At 37.6% G+C, this 14,097-nt stretch overlaps 1 protein-coding gene across 1 annotated transcript in view; it reads right to left on the bottom strand.

The window, feature by feature from the left end:
• The window catches only part of LOC103602553 (zinc finger protein 345-like), a 22,388-nt gene that overhangs the window by 7,884 nt on the left and 407 nt on the right, over positions 1-14,097 (bottom strand). The window contains 2 exon segments of the mRNA XM_008586970.1: positions 2,099-2,225; positions 11,089-11,147. Of these exon segments, the coding sequence (XP_008585192.1) occupies positions 2,099-2,225; positions 11,089-11,145 (184 nt within the window). The 5' untranslated portion in view covers positions 11,146-11,147.

The raw sequence follows: 14,097 nt of genomic DNA, 5'->3' as shown, positions 1-14,097 counted from the left end.
TTGCAGATTGATCTACCATATGACCCAGCTATTTCACTGCTGGGAATATATCCAAAGGAATGGAAATCATCAAGTCGAAGGTATACCTGTTCCCCAGTGTTCATTGCAGCACTCTTTACAATAGCCAAGAGTTGGATCCAGCCCAAATGTCCATCATCAGAGGAGTGGATACAGAAATTGTGGTATATCTACATGATGGAATACTACTCAGCTATAAAAACGAATGAAATACTGCCATTTGCAACAACATGGATGGACCTTGAGAGAATTATATTAAGTGAAACGAGTCAGGCACAGAAAGAGAAATACCACATGTTCTCACTTATTGGTGGGAGCTAAAAATAAATAAATAAATTCACACACACACACACACACACACACACACACACACACACACAAGTTCGGGGGGGGAGAAGACTTAACAACTACAAGTCCTTGAAGTTGATACAACAAGCAAACAGAGAGGACACTGTTGGGTGGGAGGAGGGAGAGGGAGGAGGGAAGGGGGAGAGGGAGGAGGGAAGGGGGAGAGGGAGGAGGGAGGGGGGTTTTGGTAATGGGCCACAATAATCAACCTCATTGTATATCGACAAAATAAAATTTAAAAAAAAAAAAAGAAAGAAAATGGCTATAGGAATGTTTAAGTTTTTCAAATAATAAAATATCCTTTTCTCCACCCTAAATAAAGATAGCTTCCTCCAAGTTCCTCATTTAACCTGACTTCCTCTGCTTCTCAAAAACAATTACAATAAAGGAAACTTTAGTTCTCCACCCTAGACACCCACTTCTGTTCTAAAATATTTGGTTCTGCATCCAAGGCTGTTCACAGCATCTTTGAAACATGTTCTTTCAACTCATTCTCAAATCAACTTGTATTCTATTTCCAATTTCTGGTATATGGAACACCACTTGATAATTCATTACTTGTGAAAGCTTTCGTTTTGTGCAGTGACATTTTGGTGGTCTTCTATTCTCATAAAAATAGAGTCTCCTGTACATTTCTCATTGTGGTTTTTTTCTGAATGATTTCCACTAAGAAAGCAGAAAAATGCTAACTTTGAACTCCACTCTCAAACAACAACCTTATCCCCTCAACATGGAACCTTTAGTTCACTTGGACTTGGCACCCAGAATCTCCTGGTTTTCCTTCAAAGTCAATGACCACCCTTTCCATTCTTCCATGCTGGGAGGGTTCTTCTCACCTTCTTAATTTCTGATGTGGTGGTAGAAGGCTCACTGCTGTACCTCTTTTCCTATTTGCTTACCAACTTGCTATGTGATACCCTGCACTACTTAGAGACTTTATGAAGAATCCCCACTAGAACAAAGTCCCTCAACAGATGCAACCCCTTGAACTTGGAACGATGAGCCTACACAACAGACTTGTAGGAAAAAGATTTATAAATTACCCAGTTGCAGCTATTCTGTTACAAGCAACAGAAAACAAACAGATACAGTATGAAAAAAATTTTTACATGAGAACTAAGGACACAAGTACAACTGAAAATGATAAGAAAGCAAATAAGAAAAATAAATGTCAAGGAAGAGAAATGTATGAATTAGATTTTGGGCACATATAACACATATTTAGAAAAATAAAATATTGGGATGTACATGGGACACCCCACCTTGAAGATTATGTAACACAGGCTTGCAGATGAGCCATCCTTCAGGTCTGGGACTTGGGGGAAAAATTGCTAGAAATGGCTGAATAATGAAAATATAAAGGGATTTGCTTTTCTTGCCTTCTGCCCAGTATTTGTTAATTAACCTTGCAGGATCTGGTTTGGGCATTCTTCCATTGTCTGTGGCTCTCCTTCTTGTTCTAACTTGACAATCACCTCAGCTTTGTTAATGCAGTGTTCTGTTAATGGGAAGTAGTGTAGGATTTCTGAAACTGCTAAGTCTGTTCCTTGGAAGAATGGCAAGAGCTCAGTTACAGATGTGCAATAAAGAGGGCAATTAGAACCTCATCAGAAAGAGAGATAGCACATTTTCAAGAAATGTAATCTTACCATGAAACCCTATAAATGGTTCCTATATTTATGAACTAAAAAGAAACTCTTTCTCCTGAAAGTTACTGGGCAGTTTTACTCACTCAGTGACACCAGGTTGCTATAGGTCTCCAGCATCACATCCCTGTACAAAGTCCTCTGAGCATCATTCAGGTCCTGCCACTCCTCCCAGGTGAAGTCCACAGCCACATCCTCAAATGACACCAACTCCTGTAATGACACATTGTTCTCAACTCAAGTCAACATCTCTGGGTCACAAAACAGAACTATGGGAATCCACACCTGTGTGTGTGCATGTGTCATGTATGTGTTATATAAGATGCCACTTTTTTGTATAGAATGGGAGGAAGAAAAATCAAAGGACAAATATCCTGCCACTGTAAAAAGTTATTAACTACTAAAAATTATATTATAAAACTTAGTTTATACCTTCAGAAATATCCTTGCTGTGATAAAAGTGTGAATAAAAAATTTCCAAGGACATAATAAACAGGCTTGAAGACATAAATATGAATACATACCTGAAATACTCTGTTAGATGAACAAATTTAAACACACATTCAACACAGACTGGGGTAAAAAAGAAATCAAATATATAGTTTTATTCTGTATTCAGTTTGCACTTCACTGAAATGCCAAGGATGTTAAACTGTTCCATGTGAACTACATGGTCTCAAGAACATGAGGCAACAGCAAAGGACCAGCCACAAGAACACAGTACCGTGTCTAAGTGAATGACCTTGGGCAGCATAAGGGAAAAACAAAATATCGAAGCAAATGATTATACAATGATTCTGCACTTAAATATGTGACATTTTTCAAACAGTAAAACATTTCATGTAGTTATTGTTTTTTAATAACTTATGAATTAACAGTACGTTAAAAAGCCATTCCAAAATTTCCTTCCTATGTGCCAAAGGATTGCTTGTGTCCACACCAGGGTATACACTGCAACTTCCTAGACCACAGGTAGCAAATAATGTGGTCCTTTAAGTACATAACCTTATTTACATTTCAATAGTAATCCACTACAAGGAGAATGGAAAAGGCTTTTAGGGAGACTCAGAGGAAAAGAAAACAGGGTGACAGAAGACCAACTACATTACAACATGGAGAAGTAAGCACACAGAAGAGAGAGACCTTACACTATAAAAAAGAAATAGGGAATGAAAAAGCAGAAACAGAATGTGGTAGTAATTTGCTGTGCAGAAATTAAAAAGAAGAGTTTTACTCTCAGGCTATATACATAAGCACAGCTAGTTAGGTCCTGGCACTGCAAAGCAAAGTTTCAAAAATGGGAAAAAAATATAAAGAGCAAAGTGAAACAGACTTGAATACATAATAGTTGAAATATCCATGGAAATGTCCAAGTGTCAATTTAATATATGGTTCCAGCATTCAAGAGAGAAAGTTAAGATGACAATAAAGATTTGAAAAGTATCAAAATTTCCATATTATTTGAAGACATCAGAGTGAATGATTCTAAGAGGTAGAAAGTCAAAAAGAACAAGTACAGAATCTGCAGAAACACTTTATTTTTAAACATAAGATAGAGGAGAAGAAAAAGAGGCATTACATCATAATATAGGAGTTAGTTCTCCCAGAGGACAATTCTTAATGTGTATGTGCCTTACAACAGTTCATCAAACTATGTGACACCAAACCTAATAGAACTTCAAGGAGAAATAATAGAATCCACTATCATAACTGGACAGTTCAACACCCTCTATCACAAATGAATGAATACAGCAGACAGAGAACCATAAAAGATATAATTAAACTCAATAAAATAATCTGGATATAACAGATATCTACAGACTACTTCTCCCAACAACAACAGAATATTCTTCTCAAACTCACATATAAAAATATCACTAAGACCATATGCAGAGCCATATAACACAATTTAACAAAATTAAAATAATAGAAATCACACAATATGTGCTCTCATACAACAAAAGAATTAAACTAGAAATCAGAAACAGCAATGACTACAATGTACCCAAATAGAGTGGGATTAAACAACACACTCTAATACATGGGCTAAAAAAAAGAAAAAATATTTTTAAGTAAATGAAAGCAAAAATGTGGCTTACCAGTTAGCTCACTTGGTTACAGCACAGCCTTGTAATGCCAAGTTCAAGTATTTTGATTCCCATACTGGCCAGCCACCAGAAGAAAAAAAAATGTGAAAATGACACCAAAAGTTGTAGGATACAGAAATAACAGTGTTCTCAAAAACTTTTATAGCACTGAATGCATACATTAAAAAAAAAATCTAAAATCAATAGTCTAGGTTCCCATGTTTGGAAACTAGGGGTTGGACAGGGAAGAGCTAATTACATTGAAAGGAAGGAGAAAAGAAATAAAACCTAGAACAGAAATAAAATTGAAAAAGAAAATCTGGAGAAAAAATAAACATCTAAAAAGCTGATTCTTTAAAAAAATCAATAAAATCGATAAGCCAATAGCCAGGCTAACTAAAAACATAAAAACATAATGAACAAAAGACAGAAATTATTAATATCAGAAATGAAAGACAGGACATCACTACAGATCCTATGGCATTAAACAAATAATACTATGAACAACTCTGCACATATTTGACTTCATACATGAAATGGACCAATTCCTCAAAAGACTCAGTTTTCCAAAACTCACAGAAAAATACACAATGTGAATAGGCCTGTATTTATTATAAAAATTGTAAAAACAAATAATAATATTCAAAACAGAAAACACCTGGCCCAGAAGTGTTCACAGGAGAACTGAAACCATCAATTAAGGAAGAAAATAGACCAACTTCCCATAATCCATTGCAGAGAATAGATGAAATACTTCCCAACTCATTGTATGAGGACAGCATTACCTCTGTAGAAAAACCAGATAAAGATATTATGAGAACAGAAAACTACAAACTGTTATCTCTCATGAACATACATGCAAATAAGCTCAATAAAATATTAGCAAACCTAATCCAATAATGTCTAAAGAGGATTATTCACCATGACCAAGTGGTATTTATCCCACTTAGGCAAGGTTCAAGATATGAACATCAATTTATGTAATCGATAACATGAAAATATTAATAAGAAAATCACATGATCACATCAATAGATGCAGAAAAGCATTTGAAAAAACACAGCGTCCATTTATCATAAAAATTCTCAAGAACCACTTAGGCAAGGTTCAAGATATGAACATCAATTTATGTAATTGATAACATGAAAATATTAATAAGAAAATCACATGATCACATCAATAGATGCAGAAAAGCATTTGAAAAAACACAGCATCCATTTATCATAAAAATTCTCAATAATCTAGGAATAGAGGGGACCATCACAACTTGATAAAGATTATCTACAGGAAACTGCAGCTAACATCATCCATAATAGTGAGAAACTCAAAGCTTTCCCAGATAATCAGGAACAAAGCAAGAATGTGCCCTCTCATCACTCCTTCAACATCACACTAAAAGTACTGAGTAATGCAGTAACACAATGAAATAAAAGATTTACAGATTGGGAAATAAATAAATAAAATTGTCTTTAGTTGCAGATGATATGATTATCTCTGTAAAACATCCTAGCAAGTAAATAGAAAGCCTCCTGGAATTAATAACTGATTACAGCAAGAGTGCACGGTACTACATTAGTATGTAAAAGGCAATCACTTTTCTATGCGCCTGCAATGACCATGTAAAACTTAAAACAAAAAACACAATACTATTTACATTAGCAACTCAAAAAGAGAAAAGAAAGTAGAAAATCATCTACCTCATAAGAAATTAACACCAAGAATATATTAAAAAAACACCTATAACTAAACAACAAAACAAATAGTCTGATTCAAAATAAGCAAAGGGTTTCAACAGACATTTCTACAAAGATGATATACCAATGTAAAACAAGCTCATGTAAAGGTGCTTAACATCATTAATCATTAGAGAAATGCAAAACCACAATGAAATATCATTTCACACACAATAGAATATAACAATGATTGGCAAAATTGGAAACTTTGTACACTTTATGTAACTATGTAAAGTGATGCAGCCCCTATTTTTAAAAAGTACAGTGACTTCTCAAAAAATTAAAAATTGCCATAGGATTCATAAACCCATGTTTTGGGTATACATCCAAAATAATTAATAGCAAAATCTCATAAAGATATTTCCATACCTGTGCTCATAGCAGCATTACTCAGAGAGTTAAGAGGTGAAAGCAACCCAAATGTTCAGCCATGAATGAATAGATAAAATGTGGTATACACATATAAAGAAATAATATCCAACCTTTAGAAGAAAGGAAATCTTCACATATGCTATAACATGGAACCTTGAGGACTCGTGCAAAGTGAAATAAGGCACTCACAAAATGACAAGTATTGTGTGGTCTCACTGAGAAGAGTCAAATTTTTAGAAACTCAAAGTAGAATGGTGGTTTTCAGAGGCTAGGAGAAGGGGGAAATTATGAGTTGTCATTTAATGGACATAGTGTTTCAATTTTTCAAGATAAAAAGTTGTGAATATCTCCTGCACAATAGTGTTAATACACTTAACACTGTGTAAAGTTTAAGAAATGATTCAAATGGTAAATTTTATGCTATATGCTTTTTACCAAAATTAAAAGTAAATTATTTTAAAAGCCAATATATGAATCAAAGTAAAATATTTTAAAAAAAATTAATTGATAAAAAGTTAGAAAATAAAAAGCAGAGGACTAAAAGGCAGATGAGGCAAATACAAATAGAAAATAGCAAAATGGCACACTTAAATTAAAGCTTACTGCATTAAATATTCTACTCAAGGCAAAGACTGTCAAATTTGATAGGAAAGTAAGACCCAACAAAGTTGTCCAGAGAAGTACAGTTTAAATACAAAGAAACAGACTAACAGTAAAATAATGAAAACGTATCTACCATAGCAACACAAATTATGAAAAGCTTTAGTGCAAATACTGACCAGGAAAAGAATCTTCAAGACAAATTGTATTACTAAAAATAAATGGAACAGATGGATGTGGGCCACACTATCACCTCCCATGACATGGAAAATGGAAATGGTGTCTCACCATCTCAGGGTCTGCCAAAGGCAACTTTTGGGCACAATGGGAAAAGTGCTACCTGGCCTCCTCTCTCTGTCACTGAGAAAATAAAAGAAGGATGTTTAATTTTCAGACAGAATTTAAGGAAAATATGAAGGAGTCAGAACTTGCTGAGTTTGAAATATAACTTTTTTTCGGGCCGGCCCGTGGCTCACTCAGGTGAGTGCAGTGCTGATAACACTAAGGCCACGGGTTCGGATCCCATATAGGGATGGCTGATTAGCTCACTGGGTGAGCATGGTGCTGACAACACCAAGTCAAGGGTTAAGATCCCCTTACCGGTCATCTTTAAAAAAAAAAAAAAAGAAATATAACTTTTTTTCAATCCATCTCTCCCAGAAAAAATATTTTCAAACTGTTAAACTATTTTGTGGCAAGGACCAAATCCAGAGTTTTCCAAAAAAGATGAAAGACTAAAAATATTTCTAGCTTTCTAAGTACCTTAGGGTGTGACACATACACAATGCCTAGTAAATAATAAAACTCCTAAGGAAATAGCCACCTTGGAGAGAAAAGGTGGTCAGGGAACAAAGGATCTGCCTCACAATGTGTGGGGGTAGAATTGGTCTAATGTATTATAGCACAATGGAAACCCATGTTTTTATGGCAGTGATTACACCAGATAATTTCCTGTATCAAAAAGCCAGAGTCAGGGTCGGCCTGTGGCTCACTTGGGAGAGTGTGGTGCTGATAACACCAAGGCCACAGGTTTGGATCCCTATATTGGGATGGCCAGTTAGCTCACTTGGGAGAGCATGGTGCTCACAACACCAAGTCAAGGGTTAAGATCCCCTTACCAATCATCTTTTTTTAAAAAAAGCCAGAGACAGAAAAAAAATTAAAAAGTAGGTCGTTGGATCCCCCAAAATATAATAACCAAAAATAGGAAAAGATATTCAGTCCACTGCAAACCCGGGCATTTAAGAAAAAAAGATATTGACAGAGAATGCCAAGAGCCCAGAGGACACAGTAAAGAGGCACAAAGCATCTTTTCCAGAGACTAGGACTGGGCCCTAATAAAATACTAAAGCAGATGCCTGATGGGAATAATTAACTACTCAGATGAGTGCCCACAGGGTGGTGCCCATTCTCACCAACTCTGTGTGAAGAAAAGTGCACACATGGTCATGCCTCTCTGTTCACTGTAAGCTGGATGTGTGTTAAAAAGATGACAGGACACTGGAGCTTATTTACTTTTGCTTTTTGCCAACTGCACAACGGTAGAATATTTCTAGGGCTCTTAATAGGGGCAAGGTATATTTTGCATGTGGTAGAAATTTATGGTCAGAGAGCAGACTGTGGTCTATTAGAGACTGCTTCAAAGTCTTACATTTCCTCTTATTGAAAGATGGAATCTAATTGCCTTTCCCTTGAATCAAGGCTGGTCTTAGCTATGTGCTTAACTAAGAGAATACACTGGAAGAGATGCTTTGGTATCTGAGTGGAAATAACAAGAATCCTTGCAGCTTCTGCCTGGGCCTCTTGGACAGTTGCTCTGGCAGAAGCCAGACAAACTTGACTACCCTGAGAATGCCACTCTGTGAGGAAGTCCAACATGGCCATAAAGAGAAGGCTGGACATCTGCTCAGTGTTCCCAGCCACTAGAGATTTTCCAGATCAGAGCAGAGACATCATGTAGCAGCCAACCCACACCACCCTGTCCAGCTTACTGATCCAAAACATCATGACATGTAACAAGGAGATGTTCTTATTTTAAGCCATGAAATTTTGTGATACTTTGTTGCACAGCATATCACTGGAACACCAAAAAAAATTAGACACCTAAGGTAGTACGTTTATCGAAACATGAAGAGTATAGGTTCACACTGAATAGTAGATTCAAAACAAAGAAAAGCATTTCACATCTTATGCTAGATCTCAAACTATAATTGTGAATGTAAATGATCAGTTACCTATTTTGTTGATTTTTTTTTTTTTTTTTTTTTTTTTACTGACCGGTGACGGGATCGCAACCCTCGGTGTTGCGCCTGCACCACGCTCAGCCAGTGAGCGGGAACCGGTCTCCACATGGGATCCGAACCCTCGGCGGGACCCAAGCGGCGCACTCTCCAGTGCGCCACCGGGCCGGCCCTATTTTGTTGATTTTTGTTCTTAAATATTAGCTACAGTTCTACTTCAAAAACTTGCCGAAGACTAATGCACATGTCCATTTTTCTCATTCTTTTTTTTTTTTTTTCCTTTTTGTCTTTTTTCGTGACCAGCAATGGATCGCAACCCTCAGTGTTGCACCCGCACCTGGCTCAGCCAGTGAGCGGCCGGTCTGTATGTGGGATCCGAACCCTCGGCGGGAGCGCCGCCGCACTCCCAAGCAGCACACTGTAGCAGTGCGCCACCGGTCCGGCCCTTTCTCATTCATTTTTAAGTAATTATGTGAAATAGGAGAACAAAATACAATCTGTAAGAAAGTTTAAAAACATGATGGGTCTCATTGGACTACAAGCCGATAACTGTATATTAATAAAAACTACAAATAGAATCACTGATGTAAATTTAGAGAAGTAAAATACAGACAGTATGAAAATTCATACTTTCTGTTTTTTATTATTTCCATGTCTTTTTATTGACCATTGTTCAAACATGTCCCAGTAACTCCCGAAGGCTTTCTCCCCATGGACTCTTTACCATGTCACCATGGGTGGTGGATAGAAGCATAGGTCACCAGGGATTGAACCTCTTAGCCCAGCAAACATTACCTTCAGGTTTTTACAAGAATGATATTTCCAATGGAACAAAGTTAGTCTTTATGAGTAACAACATCTTCCCCTATACTGGCAGTGTATATAGAAATTAGAATAAAATGAAAAGACCAAACAAACGAAAGTAGCAGGAAGTAACACAAGATAAAATTAGGCCCAAGAAACAGGGAGGAGTCCAGGAGAAAACTCGTTTTGGTGGCCTGTGTCAGTGGCTGGGTGGTAGTGAAAACACATATAAGAAAACAGGGGGAAGTCATTTTAATTTTAGATTTGTTGACATTAAGGTATCTTTTTTTTTTTCCTGGCAGCTGGTTGGGGCAGAGATCTGAGCCCTTGACCTTGGTGTTAAAACACCATGATCTAAACAACTGAGCTAACAAGTCGGCTACTTGAGCTGCCTTTTAAATAGCTACAAACAAACATTCAACGGAGATCAACCTATGATCAAAAGACTAGGGAAGAATTACAACCTGGAGAGTAAAAAGAGTGCAAACTACAAGAACTGAATCAATAAAAAATAATTTCACATGAGAAGAACAGGGCCCAGGATGAAGCACTTTGATAATCTATGTTATAAAGAAGAAAGTAGAAGTATTCAGGAGAAAAGAGCAAAAATCAGTGAAGTCATGAGAGAAACTGATAAACTAACACAGAGGAATTTCCAGGAGAATATCATGAAGAGTAGTTCAAAATGCAGCAGAATACGCATTAGACAAAGACTAGAGAATAATCATTGGATTTGACTATGATTTAGGTTATAATTCTAGGTTTTATCCATGAATCTAGTACAGTCTTCCAAAACCATCTGACACTCGATTTATTTTAGAAACTTTATAAAAAGCTTACTAAGCAACTTGTGCCTTAGAACTAGGTAACTATTTCCACTGCAGAGAGAGAGAAATGTTGATTTCCAGGGCAGCAGTGAAAAACTACCTAATAGCGATGGTGTTGCAGAATTTGGTCCCACCAAGTCTTCATATCCCAAGAGAATTTGGCAGATTCTCTTCTCAGGTTCCATTTCAGTCATGTAAAGAACTTTTCTTCCTTTTTTCAATGACATCAGAAAGACCAGAGACAGATTTTTATTCAACTTAGATGACTCTGAGTTCTTACAAATGGATCTATCTACATGCCACTTTTCTTTCGAGTTGAGTTTAACTCATTTGTACTTTTCAATTTTAATCTACGTATTCCATAAAGCTCACATAATACAATAAAAAAAGAGTACTAAATAACCATAATACTCACCAGAGATTTATTCACCTTTTGTTGCTCTTGTAAACCCATAGTGCACTGTGGCAGCATAGCTAGGAGAAGAGAGAGTAGAGTGGATTAAGAAGAGAACTGTTATGGCTTGGATCTAGAGTCTCCTTTCCAAAACTCTCTACTTATTAGCTGAAAAAGACAAACAAAAAAGCCTTCCTGTGAGAGAACGGTCCTTCATACCTCAATAGAATAATGATCCCATTTAAAATGTAGCTACAAGTACATTAATAGCTGCACATTACACACAGTATTTATTTTTGGGTTAATGAAAACATATATAACCTACTGACTTAGCACAAATCAATACTACCTAAATATATAACTTAATAACTTAAACCAAAGAAAAACACATTGTGACATCTCTCAAATTAGTGTTACAGAAATAGTTTGGCTATATTAACTGCTACCCCATTAATATATTAAATTCACACGACTCCAAAAAAGTGTTTCTATTACAACACATCTTCCTTTTATGTACCTAAAATCTGGATAGCGTACATCCTGCAACCCAGCACATTTTGCCTATGATTATATAGGTAAGCAAAAGACACATAATGTACATTTCTTCTGATCTTCCTGTACCCAAGCCCTCATATAGCATGCTCTGACAATAAACTAGTCTTTGTCATGTGATCTGCTTTGGACTGCGGCACATTAGAAAATGTCACGTAAACATAGGTTTGAAAAGTACTGGCCATTGGTGTTTCCCTCTTAAACACAGTCATACTGTGAAGAAGACTGGGGAGACACAGGGCCCAGCCAAGGGTCAGTGCAAACCACAGGACATGTGAGTGAAGCCATCTTTAACCAAACAGCCTCAGTCAAGATACCAGGTGACTAAATCCACATCTGTAATCAAGGGAAAACTAGAATGAGAACTGCCCAGCAAAATGCAGCCCAAGATGTGGATCCGTAGAACTTCAGAAAAATAAGACGGCTGGGTTTTTTAAGCCAATGGGGGTTTGATTTGTTTCTTACACAGCAAATGCTGAATGATACGTCTACATCCCCAAAACTCAAAACATACTTAACAAAATTACGTGGGGGAGAAAGTCTTAAATTACAAGTCAAATACAATCAATACAAGTTGCAACCACTGGTAGAAGTTTTGAAAATCACAGTGAATGTTAACTACATGTACTTCAGTGAGGTTTCTAACCCTAATAGAGGCTATGTAAGTCATAAAAAACAATTATTAGCATATCAGTAAACTAGGTTGTAACTTTTGTTTTGTATTGTTTTTTACATCACATACAAGTGGTTTACTTTAATAACATACAACATAAAAAGTATGTTTCTTATAAGTGAGTAATGCACTGTACCAGTGTACTTTCAACAGTTTGGGTAAAAATAGAATGAAAAGAGAATAGAAATCTTTCCATGAACTTTTTTGAAGCACACTAGCATTTTAGTTACATTTAAGGAATTGGTTTTGAGTAGAAGGGAAGTGCAGTATAATTTTCCCATTTTTAAATAAAGTAAAATTACCTCCAATATATTCCTACAAAAGTTATGATTTTAAAGAATAGGTTACTGACATTAAGTGGTAAATACATACATTATTTACGCTTTGAGGTGACATAATCCAAAGAATGTACTGGAGTTAAAAAAGGATAGGGTTGTTTAAGGTAATGTATGTTAAAGCAATGTTTGCTCTAAGTTGACTTCAGCATTAGAAAAATAATTTCAAATGTGAACAAACACTTGTTTTGACTTAAGTGTGACAAAATGGAAAATGCTAAACAAATAAGTCGGATGTCTAACATCAACAAATCATGTGACCCTGGGCAACTCACATTTCCTCATATCCAATTTTCACTTTTCTTATAGGGTAGAAATATGGGGAAAACCATTCCCCAATGACCAGAAAAGAACTATGAAGACATTGATCCATCAGCACATCTCTAGGTGCCAAATTTGGTGACAGGCTGGGTTTGAGAGAGTTCAGACACTGGGAACAATGAAGGAAGATTGAAGGAATGGGAGTGTGGTCAGAGAGCACTACAGACAGGTTCTCTCAGCTGTGGCAGGTTATTCCTGCACCCCACAGAACACCTTCAAACCCTCTTCAATAAGTAACATCTCCTAGGTCCTTGCCTCTCTTAGTCTGATTCATCGCTCCCTTCTGAAAGTTGGTCCAAACCTTCCAATATCACCCAGTCTCAAAGAGCTACTGCATGAGGTATTATCAGCCAACTCTGGTGCACTAAGTACTAGACACAGTTATTGCTTAGGTTGTGCAAAGCTAGGATCTTCCCCTTTCTGGGACTGAAGCAGTGCTGAGAGTGTTCCGGTCACAATGATGTTCTTCCAGGTGGGACTGTTACTCACAGGACGCCCTCTTTCTAAGTTTGTCACATCTCCTTCACTCCAAAGAAAACAGGAGCAAAAACCAATGCCCTAATCTCCATCCTAGAAGTCACTGTCCTGGAAACAAGACAGTGTATCAATTTCTGTAAACACAAACCTGGAGCGCTAGGCAGGCTGCACAGTGCAGGAGGGACCAGAAACTTGGCTTGCTGAAGAGACAAGACACCCCACAACCACAACAGCCAAAGAGTAACAGTGTGCACACACCTCACAATTATTTCTCTGGGAATGTGCGGACATTACGCTAATATCAACACGCTCATGTCACAGATGGGTAAAGTGAACGTCCCATAGGTCGGTACCAGGCTCCCTGATGGCGAAGCTGGACCTCCCGGGCTCGCTGTCTTCACACACCCCCACCCACGTTCCTGTGGCCACCTTGGACTTGAGCCCCCGTCCTGGGACATCTGGAACCCGCTTCCGCACACCCGGCAGCGCCCTCCTCTGACGGAGCCGTCCTGGAAAGCGCAGCCCGGGCGCCCCTTCCCCGGCCCGGCCCAGGTCCGCGCTCGCGCCGCACGTCCAGCCCCGCCCGCCCGAGGCCCGCGGCGCTTCTGCCCAACAAGTGCCGGGACACCCGTCCCGCTCCCCAGTGTCCCCTTAGACCCGCGGGCTCCACTT

This window comes from Galeopterus variegatus, unplaced genomic scaffold, assembly GCF_000696425.1.
Source record: "Galeopterus variegatus unplaced genomic scaffold, G_variegatus-3.0.2 Scaffold4191, whole genome shotgun sequence".
Lineage (NCBI taxonomy): Eukaryota > Metazoa > Chordata > Mammalia > Dermoptera > Cynocephalidae > Galeopterus > Galeopterus variegatus.
This window is presented reverse-complemented; position numbering and strand designations above follow the sequence as displayed.